This window comes from Silene latifolia, chromosome 2 (assembly GCF_048544455.1).
Source record: "Silene latifolia isolate original U9 population chromosome 2, ASM4854445v1, whole genome shotgun sequence".
NCBI classification, from domain to species: Eukaryota; Viridiplantae; Streptophyta; class Magnoliopsida; order Caryophyllales; family Caryophyllaceae; genus Silene; species Silene latifolia.
The window spans coordinates 61795723-61810615 of record NC_133527.1 but is presented as its reverse complement, the minus strand read 5'-3'; the positions used below and the strand labels follow the sequence as shown (position 1 = coordinate 61810615).

The window sequence follows — 14893 nt, the reverse complement described above, 5'->3', positions numbered from 1 at the left end:
CCTCTACCGCTTCGTTGGTTTTGGGACGATATGGGGATGATCGATGCCGTTAGATTTTGTATTTGTCCAGCAAGGCTTGTGTTTCCGCCTGGAAGCGGAAGCCTTGGTCGCTCATGATTTTATGGGGTACACCATGCACATCTGCAGATGATGTTGTCCTGGATAAATTTGGCCACTTGTTTGGCGGTCAAGACTGCTAAGGACTATGCTTCTACCCATTTGGTGAAGTAGTCGATGGCGACGAGGACGAAGCAATGCCCTTTGGTTCCTACCGGGTTGACCTTCCCGATGATGTCGATGCCCCAGATCGAGGAAGGCCAAGGTGATGTCATGGTGTACAAAAGGGATGGTGGTATGTGTTGTATGTTGGCAAAGATTTGGCAATTGTGACAATGTTTGACGTAGTTTCTGCAATCAGTTTCCATGGTGGTCCAGTAGTAGCCTAACCGCATGATGTTTTGGGTCAACATCATTGTGCTCATGTAAGGGCCGCATTCTCCGTCGTGGACCTCTCCCATGACTTTTTTTTGGCTTTGTGGTGATCAATGCAATGAAGAAGAATCCCTTGGGGTGTTCTTTTGTATAGTTGTTCTTGGTTTATTACGAATTGTTATGCAAGTAAACGGATGACTCTTTTTCCTTTGGTATCAGAGTTGGGAGGAAATTCGTTTTTGGTTTTGTAGTTGAGGATGGCTTGGTACCAAGGTTCGACGTGGTTCTCCTCGTCGTTGTTGGTGGCGCAGACGTGAGCTGGCCTGCTCCTTCTCTCGACACATAAGGGCATCAATGTCATGTCGTTAGGTATGTTGCCGAGCGCGGCAAGTTTTGCCAGGGCATCAACAAATTGATTTTCCTCTCGTGGTAAGTGGAAGTAGTCGAATCGGTCGAATTACTCGGCCCCCTGATTAATTTTTTCTCGGTAGGGTGCTAAGCTGGCGCTTCGGATTTTCCATGATTCGGACACCTGATTGATGATGAGTAAGGAGTCGCCGTGGACCCTCAGTCTCTTGATGCCAAGTGTTATGGCTGCTTGTAGGCCGATGAGGCATGGTTCGTATTCGGCGGCATTGTTCATGACGGCGAAGTCTAGCTTGACTGAGATCGGAGCATGTTCTTCCTCTGGTGATATTAGAAGGATTCCTACCCCGAAACCTCGCAGGTTTAATGCACCGTCAAAGTATAGGTCCCATGCGTCGGTGTCGGCACAAAGGATGTCTTCGTTAGGAAGTGACCATGTGTCGGCCGTTGGATCCTCGTTGACGGGATTTTCTGCCAGTAAATCGGTGACTGCCCTTCCCTTGATAACCGGGAGGGGTACGAATTTGAGGTCAAACTCTGATAGCATGAGTGTCCATCTAGACAGCCTTCCGTTTAGTACGGGTTTTTTGAAGATGTATTTGACCGGGTCCATCTTGGAGTAGATGTGAACCGTGTAGTTGAGCATGTAGTGCTGCAACTTCTTTGTTGACCAGACCAGGGCAAGACATGTCTTTTCTAGTTGGGTGTACCTTGTCTCATACTCGATGAACTTTTTGCTGATGTAGTAGATGGCTCGTTCTTCGCCGTTGACTGTTTGTGCTAGCATTGCTCCCATGGCCGTGTTGGTGACAGTCAGGTATAGGGATAAGGGAATGCCTTGTTAAGGCGGCATGAGGACAAGAGGTTTGGATAAGATTTCCTTTATCCTATCGAAGGCCTTTTGGCAGTCGTCGTCCCAATCGGTGTGATCGGAGGCGCGAAGTTTTTTGAAGATTGGTTCACAAATCATAGTGAGTTTGGCTATGAAGCGGCTGATGTATTGGACTTGACCGAGAAACCCTCGAATCTCCTTCTCGTTCTTAGGCCGAGGCATTTGTTGAAGAACCTTGATTTTGGTACGATCAATTTCAATGCCCCTTTTGTTGACAACGTGTCCCAGGAGTTTTCCGGAGGTGACCCCGAATGCACACTTCTGAGGATTTAGTCTCATGTTGTATTTCCGAAGGCGAGTAAAGAACTTCCGAATGGCGCAGATGTGGCCGTCCCGCTCTTTTGATTTGACGATCATGTCATCGACATATACCTCCACCTCCCTGTGCATCATGTCATGTAGGAGTGTGGTGGCGGTTCTTTGGTAGATTGCTCCGGCGTTGATTAGACCAAAGGGCATGACCGTGTAGCAATATGTACCCCACTGTGTAGTGAATGCAGTCTTGTGCATGTCTTCCTCAGTCATTTTGATCTGGTTGTACCCAGCATACCTGTCCATGAATGATAGTAGGGCGTGTTCGGTGGTGTTATCCACCAGGATGTCAACATGTGGCAGAGGGAAGTCGTCTTTTGGACTTGCTTTGTTTAGATCCTTGAAGTCGACACAAACCTGAATTTTCCCGTCTTTCTTGAGTACAGGAACTATGTTGGCCACCCAGTCAGAGTATTCGGACAATTTGATGAACCCGACTTTGAACTGTTTGTCCACTTCTTCCTTGATTTTCAAGGCCCATTCAGGGCACATTCGGCGCAACTTTTGTTTCACGGGTTTAGCTCCGGGATTAATGGGTATCCTGTGTTCTGCAATCTCCCTCTCGATCCCAGGCATGTCTTTGTAGGACCAAGCGAATACGTCCTTGTATTCAAGTAGGAGGTCGGTGAATTGTTGTCTTTCCAAGGGGTCAAAGGTTGTCCCTACCCTAAGTTCTTGAGGTGTGTTATTGGTTCCTACATTAATAGGTTCGGTCTCCTCAATGCCGGGGGTCCTATATTCTCATTTGTCAAGTTCTTTGGCTAGGTGAGGTGGGTAGTCACTTAAGTCAAATTCCTCATGTTCGTTCAGAATTGCATTGCAATTAAAATGAGACGAGTCATAAGCAAACTTAGCGTTCATTAAGTCGACTTGAGCGAAAAGCTCGGATGGGACAAATATCTCATGGGCATTCACAGGCGACACAGCAGAGGAGGTGGCCCCTGGAACTGTTGGAGTAAGTGTCCTCAACAATAGTGCGATCACATGATTAAACATCATTATTAAATCTCATAATTAGAATACGTAAGGGATGATTCATTATATAGTCAAGTGATTAACATTAATCGGTAATGATTGGCTAACTAGAGTTTGGCATTACTGTCGTTTGACGGTGGTTCTCAGCTGATCCCTTAAGGTCACACCTATAGAACAATTCCCAAAATGAAAAGTTAATTAATCATATATTGATACGGATTAATTAAATCCTTAAATTGAACAATTTTATTTATAAGTGAAAGTTATATATCTTACTAGGAAGTATCCCGTGCTTCGCACGGTAAGTTTTTATATTTTATATCAAAATTCTAGATTGTAGATGGAAAAATATATAAACTTTACTAACACTATATAACCATTTGAATTTCCTCATGTTATCATTCAAAAGATTGATATTTTGGTTTTGTTATTGTATTGTGTATGATTAATGTTGTACAGTTACAAAACTTAATATAAGACAATTGTTTAATAACAATTTACAATTGCTTTATTCCCGAAGTACCATTTCGTCCATATAGTTACTCGGTGTCTCGATGTCATGGAATGAAAGTTAAAAGTTGTTTATTCTTTGTGATAGAATTACTATGCTGTTTTTAGTTTTAAAAAGTTACCTTTAGTTCGAGATTTAGAAAAAATAAAACGATTTTAAATGTTACATATATATTCTACGAATACTAACACATGCTACATATTAAATCTCCATAAGATTCACCAAAAAACTATCCAAACATCTGTATTCAAACTCATGCTTTCATGGACATGTCCATGTCTTCACGTGAAATATTTTTTTTGCTTCAGTATGTATATTATGAAATATATCTAGACATATAAGAACTACTCCGTACTTTGATAAGAAAAAAAAAAGTAAAATACAATCCAACAATAAAAACACTTGACGTTGATGGGAAAATCCGACTTGTGTAATATGTTTTTCTCCTAAAGTTTAATTAATGGCTGATTTGCATATTACTACCCATTATAGTTAAGATTTTTCAAAATACTACATATTATAATGTTTTCTTCAAAATACTACCTATATAGTTACAACTCTTCCCAAATTGATACCTAATAACCTAGATAAGGTCTTAGTTAACCATTATAAGATGATTTTCATTAATTTCTCCTCTACTAATTCAATTCTAAATAATCTACCCCATTATACCCTTATTAATAATTCTACCCCTTATTCCAATCTGTCCTTTTTCATAATATTCGTCTACCCACCACCACTATCAACATCCACCCACCACACCCCAACATCTACCCTTGTTAGAATGTGCGGCGTGGCTAATTAGGGACGATAACGATGGCATGGTTAGGTGGTAGAGGTATTGGTGGTGATCTAACATGGTGGGATTTTGGTGATGGTGGTGAGTTTAAGTGGGTAAAGATGGGCAAAGTGGATAATATATGATACGTGCATTTTATATAGTCTTTTTAGCCTATTTTATGCACGTATTTCTATGCTTTTATCGTGGTTTTATGCTACGAAATGCCCCGAATATGCTACTTTGGGTTATTATGTCTTAATTACAGGAATGAACCAGAAAGTAGCGAAATCAAGTCATTTACCGTCTATTTTGCATGCATTTGGAGAAAGAGTAGATTTGGAGCGGGAAATATTGCTGTCTTGGGATGCGTGAAGGTGTTTCGGGCACTAAAAGGACAAGTCAAAGTCAAACTAGCTTGGATACGAGCTGCTGAAGTCAAGTTTCACTTGATCGAGTGATTTATTACTCGATCGAGTGGTTTTAGGTTGTATAATAAGTCGATCGAGGGGTTAGATTACTCGATCGACCAGTTCTTTTTGTGCATTACTCGATCGAGGACACTATTAGTCGATCGAGCAGGTTTTAGAGTTAACTTCACTCGATCGAGTGATATCACCACCTTTCGATCGAGTGGACTTTGCTACGGGTTGGGCTTTTTAGTTCAATTCCGTCATTAGGTTTAATCCTACTCCTATTTTCTTATAAATAGGAGTTAGGACGTCATTTGTAATCATCCAATAACCCGGAGACACTCTAATTCTCTCTTTTCTTTCCCTTGTTACGTTATTAATCACTTTGCTCTCAATTTAGGATCATTTATTTACAGTAATTTCTCTCCCTTCTTTTCTTTAATTATTTAATGTTTATTGTTTTTATTTCTTTTATTCTTGTTTCCCCCATTCCCATGTCTAGCTAATTTCCCCTTGGTATGTTAGGATTAGGGAAGCCGTGGTAGCGATGCCTTAACTGTATTAAATAGATTAGTCTTGCGATAGGAATTGTATTAGGCAATTTAACTGTTATCCGGTCGAATGAATGCATGCAGGAGACCATAAATTTAGTTAACCCCGACCTAGATCGAAAGATTGGAAGGGAAGGCTTGCTTAATTACAATAGGGTATTGCAGTGAGGGCGAAAGTTAAGCTGTTTACACTCTAGGGCGGTTTAAGGACCGAAAGGTGACGACCATAGCTCTTCTTATCAATAGTCTAATCGCCTTAATATTCATGATATAATAGATCTGATAGCTGCCACGGTGGACCGACTCCTAGCATACTTCCTTTTCTTCTGTTAATTTCTCCTTTTTATTTCCCTTGCTTTAATCATTAGTATAGTTAAATCAATTCACCCCCATTTGTGACATTAGACAGATAAATAGACAAATAGATAGTACACCGCCTCCCTGTGGAGATCGACCCTACTTGCCGCTGACTTCTGTTAGCAGTAATTTAGGTATTTTATTTTTGGTGTAGAAACGACCGCATCAAATTTTGGCGCCGTTGCCGGGGAGGCAATCTATTTATTTACTTGTTTAATTTTATCTGTTTCTAGCTTCAAGGGATTTATCCCTTGAGGCCGTTTTAATCTTTTGTTTAGTGCTGTTTTGATAGGCCTTACAGGTACTACCTAGACAGTTCTAGGTGAAAGACAGTCAAAGGGAAGGCTTGAGTACCTTTGACCCATCACCGATGTCCCATTATATGGAACAGCAGGTGATCTACTTCGGGAGATGTGGTTCTGCTGAGCACAATGCAGCTGTAGTTGTGCCGCCACATCCACCCTATCAATGGCCGCCGCAACAAGATCCTCCTGATATACAAGAAGAAGAGATTGCGGAGCTGAAATCCTTACTGCAGACACTTGCATCTCTCTTGCAAGATCGTGACCGAGATAGGCAAGATCATGATAGACGCACTTCTTCGCAACTTGAAAAGCTCGAAACTGACATTGCTCAGTTAGCAGCTGAGATACAAGAAGAAGAGGTTGCAGAACTGAGGTCTTTAATGGAGATTCTTGCATCTCAAATACAGAATTATGATCGAGCGAGGCAAGAGAGTGATAGACGTGCGGATGCTCAAATCATTGAGCTGGAGTCTAAAATTGCTCAGTTAATAGCTGAGTCGGATAATTGGCAACCAGAAGAGGTATACCTTGCTGAGAACGGTTTTTCCCATGAAAAAACCGTGTTGCCCAATGCTGAGGATGACTTTTATGACTCGGACGACGAGTTTCTATCACACTTCATTGCCCCACACGAGGATTTCAGCGCTGTACAGGAGGAATCACTCGATCGAGTGACAATTATTGGTCGATCGAGTGATTTGCGGGAAGAAATTGGTCGATCGAGTAATAATTCTGCTCGATCGACTGAAATGGCCATTGGGAGCTTTGGTTCGTCATTTTGGTTTGATATGGATGACGATTCTGACAATGATGAAGGTTACGGTGAACCTCCCCTATTCAAAGCCGAGTCGGATACACTTGAAGCTGCGATCTACGGGATGGATTCCACTGAGGAGGTTGATGAAGAAGCTGAGACGGTAATTACTCCTAGCACGGAAGAGGTAATGAATTCTTTTATCTATGATTCCGACATTAAGAGTGATCAACCTGAGGTAGTAAACGGTAATTTCATTATTATTTGTAAATTGCCTCATCTTATTCAGGCTTCCTTTTTCAAAGCTATACCCCCTCATATGTGGTCGATTAATTTAAAGAATTTTCACCGTACTCATCATTTCAAAACTGTTAATCCGAATCGGGAACCTTATATACTGACAGTTGCTCCCGCGCTCCTTTATTATGTGGATAAATTTAGGAGCTCGCATAGGAAGTTTGTTAGACTTAAATGCTTACATGTTTTTATTTCCTATTTCTGTATTCCACTCTGGTGCTACTTACTGTTTTGTGTAGCACATGCGCAGCTATTTGGCAGGTTGCTGCGCGCTTTGAGCTGTTTTGACTGTAACTATTAGAGTGGCTCGAAGAAAAGAAGGTCGAGCTGGGACCTGACTGAAGCTAGCGCTACCCGGGAGGCAACCCGGAGATTTTATTTTGTTCTTTATTTTATTTCAGTTGTAATAAATGGTTTTATACCATAGACTTTATCAGTTTGCTTGTCTAGTTAGTTTACGGGCTGTTTTTCATTATGTTTTGCAGGTACACGCTGAGATCCACTCGATCGAGTAGTTTCTCTACTCGATCGAGTACCTTTGCTGATGAATCCAGTCGATCGAGTGAAGATGTTACTCGATCGACCCCCTGCAGAACTGAAACTACTTGATCGACTGGTGCACCATTCGATCGAGCAGTTCTTGGATGCCCACTCACTCGATCGACCACTGTTGGACGGATATCGAGTGATATTGACTTGGATTAGCTTCCTGAGACGGTTTCCGGGCCTTAGCAACCTCCCATTTCATGGTCGGTTTGGGGAGGTCCCCTTATTCGCGCATTTTGTGAGTTTTTCCGCATTTACTCTCTTTTCCTCCTTTAGTTTGCATTTCCTTTCCATGTTTTGGTACAATGGGGGCATTGTACAGTTTTGTTTGGGGAGGCTATGCATCCATATCTGTGTCTGCATATTGTTTTTAATGCATTTATGTTATCACGTTTTATTTATGTTTGCATTGTTGTTTATTTTTGTTTAAATGCATAAAAAATTCAATAAAAATTTGAAAATTTGTTAAAATTCAAAAAATTCACGTTCAAAAAATTCACGTTTATTTTAGCATATAGGTTGAGTCGGAACGGTAGATTTCCATGATGAAATTGCACTACATTTGTCTTTCTGCTTAAGCCTTGCAATAAACTGTTATTCTTTTAGCTTTGTCTTTTGCATAGTCTACGAGTTAATGTTAAAATTTAGCTGAACGAATAGACTTAACCTGAAATTTTGGCAACCTACTTATAATTTCTAAGGATTAGAGCCTTTTAAACTGGTGTCATTTATGACCGGTTTCATGTAGGATTGTGAGTAGTTACTCCTTGCATAACATGTATCATCAATTTGCACATATATGAAATTCAATTGCTTTTTGCCGTCATACATTTGGGTTAGTGGTTGGTGTCACATGCAGGGGGGTGCTTACAAATTCCCTTTCTTTCATTTTTACCCATTTAACTCCACATTAGCCAAATTTGCCAGTTGACCCTTAGCTACATCCAAATTTAGCCTGCCTTGTCAAGCTAGTTTAGATTGTTTTGCGGTATACATTTCACAGTATCAAATGTTGGCGCGTATTCTGTTGATTCAGAGTTGGTAATTTATTGAAGGAAAGGAGGTTGATGAAAAAAAACGTGAAAAAGAATGAAAGTGAAAAAAAAAGGAATTCGAAAAAAAAGAAAAAAAAAAAGAGAATTCAGAAGAAGAAAGAGAAACCGAGAAAAAATAGAAATAGAGAAAAAATTTGAAAAAAAAGATGTTGTTTGTTGACGGTTTCTGCTCCTATGTTCTATCTTACATCATATGAGGAGTATGTTCAGTTTGGTTTGGTGAGTTTTATGCCAAATGAAGGGCATTGTGCTTATTCTATAATTGCGTAAGAATGGATGTTGATATATGGTTTTGTTTAGGTACTAGCTTGATCACCTATACCTCCACATTCCCATAAATGTTTTGCCTTTTCTTACCCATTGCCTCACTTTACCATATCTTTGTAAGCCCTCGGCTGTGACAGGACCTCGTTTGGTTGGAATGTGTGTACGGTAGTTAGAATTGTCTATCATATTAGCTGCATGCATGTTTATGTGGGTCGTAGTCTAGGTGAGCGACTATTTTTCTTTCTCTCTTATACATATATGTTCGCCCTTTGCTTCATGAGAGAAGAGTGACCCGTGAGAGTCCATTGTTAAAGGTCTTGCAAGGTCGACGGTTCAGCTACTTTTATTATAACATCCTATAACTCGTTTGCATTTGACTGTTAGCTATAAGTGTTAGTTTGCTTGCATTAAATTGGCTTAAGCGGGCATTTGTAGCTAGCTCTGAGTTATTTTTCCGTTCCATTAGCATATAGTTTTGAGTTTACTCGGGGACGAGTAAAGGTTTGGTTTGGGGAGATTTGATACGTGCATTTTATATAGTCTTTTTAGCCTATTTTATGCACGTATTTCTATGCTTTTATCGTGGTTTTATGCTACGAAATGCCCCGAATATGCTACTTTGGGTTATTATGTCTTAATTACAGGAATGAACCAGAAAGTAGCGAAATCAAGTCATTTACCGTCTATTTTGCATGCATTTGGAGAAAGAGTAGATTTGGAGCGGGAAATATTGCTGTCTTGGGATGCGTGAAGGTGTTTCGGGCACTAAAAGGACAAGTCAAAGTCAAACTAGCTTGGATACGAGCTGCTGAAGTCAAGTTTCACTTGATCGAGTGATTTATTACTCGATCGAGTGGTTTTAGGTTGTATAATAAGTCGATCGAGGGGTTAGATTACTCGATCGACCAGTTCTTTTTGTGCATTACTCGATCGAGGACACTATTAGTCGATCGAGCAGGTTTTAGAGTTAACTTCACTCGATCGAGTGATATCACTGCTCGATCGAGTGGACTTTGCTACGGGTTGGGCTTTTTAGTTCAATTCCGTCATTAGGTTTAATCCTACTCCTATTTTCTTATAAATAGGAGTTAGGACGTCATTTGTAATCATCCAATAACCCGGAGACACTCTAATTCTCTCTTTTCTTTCCCTTGTTACGTTACACTGTCACTTTGCTCTCAATTTCCGGATCATTTATTTACAGTAATTTCTCTCCCTTCTTTTCTTTAATTATTTAATGTTTATTGTTTTTATTTCTTTTATTCTTGTTTCCCCCATTCCCATGTCTAGCTAATTTCCCCTTGGTATGTTAGGATTAGGGAAGCCGTGGTAGCGATGCCTTAACTGTATTAAATAGATTAGTCTTGCGATAGGAATTGTATTAGGCAATTTAACTGTTATCCGGTCGAATGAATGCATGCAGGAGACCATAAATTTAGTTAACCCCGACCTAGATCGAAAGATTGGAAGGGAAGGCTTGCTTAATTACAATAGGGTATTGCAGTGAGGGCGAAAGTTAAGCTGTTTACACTCTAGGGCGGTTTAAGGACCGAAAGGTGACGACCATAGCTCTTCTTATCAATAGTCTAATCGCCTTAATATTCATGATATAATAGATCTGATAGCTGCCACGGTGGACCGACTCCTAGCATACTTCCTTTTCTTCTGTTAATTTCTCCTTTTTATTTCCCTTGCTTTAATCATTAGTATAGTTAAATCAATTCACCCCCATTTGTGACATTAGACAGATAAATAGACAAATAGATAGTACACCGCCTCCCTGTGGAGATCGACCCTACTTGCCGCTGACTTCTGTTAGCAGTAATTTAGGTATTTTATTTTTGGTGTAGAAACGACCGCATCAATATACTATATTAATTTCATATTTTTTGATAATTTAACCTCAATTATGACCTAATTTAGCTTATTTGGTAGCAATTTGAGAAGAGTTGTAATTATATAGGTAGTATTTTGAAAAATTAAGTATATTATGTAGTATTTTGAAAATTACTAACTATAATAGGTAGTAGTTTGCCATTTTTCCTTAATTGTATCTACTATTCCTTATGTTTTGTGGCTTCAATAATGTTGAATCTCGTTAGTGTCTTTATTTTCTTTATTTGGTACAAATGAAAGGGAAGTAAATACATAATTAATAACGCACCCTAGCCAAACCCACTAAGCCTTTGAATAAAACTATATGATTAGATTTGGTGGAGTCTCAAACTCCTTGTACTCTTCCTATTTTTGTATTGCAAATTGGCAATGTTCGCCAACTTGTCAGCTAGTCCATTTGTTTCTCTATAAATATAAGTCAATTTCACATTTTAAGTATCTGTTATTTCTCCGATATGCTTGGCATTTGGTTACCAAATAGAAATCTCGGGTAGGCCATAGGCGGGATGCTGCTTGAAGTAATTTAACCACAACTTCAAATTTGACTCAAAGATCAGATGCTTTATTCCAATCTCAAAAGCTATTCAAAGTCCATGAAATGCCTCATATAAATCAGCCCTAACCCAAGGAGCGAGCAATCACGATTCACGACAATGCATAATGAAGACTAATGAAAACAACTAAATATAACATGGGATTAAATTTTGTTGCTACTTTCAACATCTTATTTCTAGAATAACTTAAATCAAGTAAGAGTTGTTGAATACTTACTTATGCGCATCATGGTTATTTTTATCTTCATGAATTGTGATCCAATAACTCCAATATGAATTTTAAGCTTGGTATAGGTTATTAATTTACTATAAATTTGACAATAGACAAAATTGATTTTATGTGTACTACTCAATTTATGTGTCTGAGTGCAAGAAAGGGGAAAAAAATAAGGAAATGATTTCCATGCATGAAATCTCAAGCAACATGTACCTAGTATTTATGTACAAACTTTACATCCTCGGTAAATAGTAAGTGAATGTAAATTAAATACGTACAATGAATCTATCTATTATTTCTGCACAAAAATAGTGGAACATGCTTATACATTTAATTGTTCTTTTTAGTTTGCATTGAACTTTGACTTTTAGATACATTTAATTGTTCTTTTTAGTTGGTCATTGAACTTGAGTACGTACAATTTATTTTTGAAGCAAGTATGTATATCATTGAACTTTGACTTCTATATACAACTACATTTAGGAGATAGGGTCATTTATAAATGCGTGTAATTTTCCAATGTAATTTTTTTAGCATATTTATCTTATGCAATGTATTTCATCATTTTACAATATTTGTTTACGTCCAAATACAAATAACATGAAGAATGTGGAAATTATTGGCTTGTAGTTAATGTCATGTATTAATTAATCCCTAATTTTTCTACAACTTTATTATAACATGAAGTATACGCAAATTAATAATCAATTTTGTATTAAATATTTCATCTGCCGCGTGTCAATCCACGATTCTTCTAACCAGCTTTTTATATATATATATATATATATATATATATATATATATATATATATATATATATATATATATATATATATATATATAAGATTGTAATGTGATTAAATAAGATTCAATTTAATAATTAATATGTTGTATTACTAAAATTGATTAATGTTTATGAAACATTTGAGATAAGAATGATTAGTTAATTATAATTAGAAGATGTTGTAGATTATATTAACTAGACTTAATATGACCCATTTTATATACATGTAATTGTGAATTACTTATTAATTTGCTAAATGTAATTATTTGATTTAAAATGATATTTAATTAGTTAAATATGCATTTAAATTTCTAATGGTATGTTACTTGTCACGTGTCACACATTACAATTGACAAAATACAAATTGTAAAATGGAAGTCCATATTAGCATAAGGAAGCCGGTTTTATGGGTGGTTTTAGGGTAATGATGGTTTATCTTTTTCATGCAAAAAGACAACATGATTAATCTTACACACCTAAGGTAGTCTATTGTCTTTGATAAGACAAAAAGAAAAGACATTACCCTTCCCATGAGGTGACAAAACTGGTGCCCCCCTTACTTTATATTCTAGTGTGGAGTTTCATTCATCATTCATTCTTATTCTTATGAAAAATCTCATTTATACTCTTTTCTCTCAAAAAAAATGGTTTTATACTAAAAACTTGTTCAATAATTCTAATAATGCAATCATATTACTAGAGTATTAATAATAATAACATTAGAATTAATATTTAAGGTTACTAATACATATTGTATTAGTGTTTGGGTTTGTCTTGGGTGCAACTAAAAGGAGCGTCTCTATGCTTGAGACTTGAAGATCTTGGAGGATCATCCCAAATTATTTGAGCTCAAGAAAAAGTAAAGGTAGGAGACCTTACTTGTGCCCAATAATTCGAACCATACACAATGTAAGAAATGTGATTTTCTCCTTATTTATGTTCATTTTGTTATACATGCAACTAGATCCACTAGTAAATAAATTAAGGGTAATTTATAAAATGATTAGATGAGTCTAATAAGGGTATATGAACCTAACAATTGGTATGAGAGCTTTGGTGTTGCATGAATAATCGGTTTGGTTTTTCCGAGTTAAATGTAACTTAATTAAAACTAGATAATTTGTGATTTATAAGGATAAAGTGTAATATCCTGGAAAAAAAATCGTTTAATTTACGAGTCTTGTTATTACTCTTAAATATGTCATCGTTATATGGTGCAATATGAATAATAATCAGTTGTATATATTGTAACTCATTATGTACTATTAATATTATTTAATTATTACAATATTATAATATTATAATCATATTATGGTTTGGATATTTTGCATGTTTTTAGATAAGTATGTTTATGGTTATCCATGTGTGCAATGGAGTAAGATACGTTTCTTAGTTACTAAGAAAGATGAAGTGAAATCCAACTTCTACACTAATTTGATACACCGACCATATGTTTGGCTATAAATAAGCCCATCACCATTCATTTCATTCTAATGAATTAACACATAAAAGTTCACTATTATTTCCTAATAACTAGGTTTTCTCGATAAAATAAGGTATGATTTCGGGATCCTTCGTCGTAGAAATAAGTAATAATATAGTGATTATTGTATAGTATTCTCGCCCGTATAATGTTATATTATCATTATATTACTCACATGCTATATTAACTCTCTTTGTCTGAACATATGACGGTCATGTTAATACTTCTTTTATAATGTACTATTGGCCAATGGTATTAGAGGGTTGTATGAGTGGCTTGTTATGCCATTTGGGTTATGCAATGCTCCTAGTTCTTTCATGCGACTTATGAATTAGGTCCTAAAGCCATTTCTTAATAAGTTTGTTATTGTTTATCTTGACGACATTCTTATTTACAGCAAAAATAAGGAACAACACTTGGAGGATTTGAGGAAGGTATTTGAGAAGCTAAGTGAACCGACACTTTATGGAAAGCTCAATAAATGTATGTTCATGGTGCCCAGTGTGACCTTTCTTGGTTACATTGTTGGAGAAGAAGGAGTGAGCATTGATCCTTCAAAGGTGGAAGCAATTCGATCGTGGCCTATTCATAAAACAACCACTGAAGTTAGGAGTTTTCATGGATTGGCTTCGTTTTATCGAAGGTTCAATCGGAATTTTAGCTCTATTGTTGCACCTATCACCGAGCTAACAAAGAAAGGAGAGTTTGTGTGGAATCCAAGTGCACAAAAAGCATTTGATGAGATCAAAGATAAGTTGTGTTCAACACCTATTATAGCTTTGCCCAACTTTGACAAATTGTTCGAAGTTGAATGCGACGCTAGCGGAGTTGGAGTTGGAGCTGTTCTAATCCAAGAAAACGACCTATTGCATTCTTTAGTGAGAAATTGGGTGGAGCAAGGCTGAAGTATTCCACCTATGACATGAAGTTCTATGCGATTGTGCGAGCACTGGATCATTGGGCTCATTATCTTCGCCCAAAACCATATGTTCTGCATTCTTATCATGAGGCACTAAAGCACATTCATGGACAGCAAAAGTTGAATGCAAGACATGTCAAATGGGTAGAGTTCTTACAATCTTTTACCTTTTCTTCAAAGTATAAGATGGGAAACTCTAATGTTGTGGCTGATGCGCTTTCGAGGAGGC

At 37.5% G+C, this 14893-nt stretch overlaps 1 protein-coding gene across 1 annotated transcript; it reads left to right on the top strand.

The window, feature by feature from the left end:
- Window positions 1-4304: 4304 nt before the first annotated feature.
- LOC141640876 (putative mitochondrial protein AtMg00860) lies at window positions 4305-14650 on the top strand. Its single transcript, XM_074449554.1, has 2 exons — window positions 4305-4382; window positions 14081-14650. Exons 1-2 carry the CDS (start codon window positions 4305-4307, stop codon window positions 14648-14650), a joined length of 648 nt encoding a protein of 215 aa, XP_074305655.1.
- The last annotated feature ends 243 nt before the right edge of the window (window positions 14651-14893 follow it).

Bases quoted from the DNA above. Each gene is read 5' to 3' on its own strand.
- LOC141640876 (XM_074449554.1), top strand. From the start codon at position 4,305: ATGGCATGGTTAGGTGGTAGAGGTATTGGTGGTGATCTAACATGGTGG. The intron at 4,383-14,080 runs GTAAAGATGGGC...CTTATGAATTAG, and splicing joins ATGGTGGTGAGTTTAAGTGG to GTCCTAAAGCCATTTCTTAA.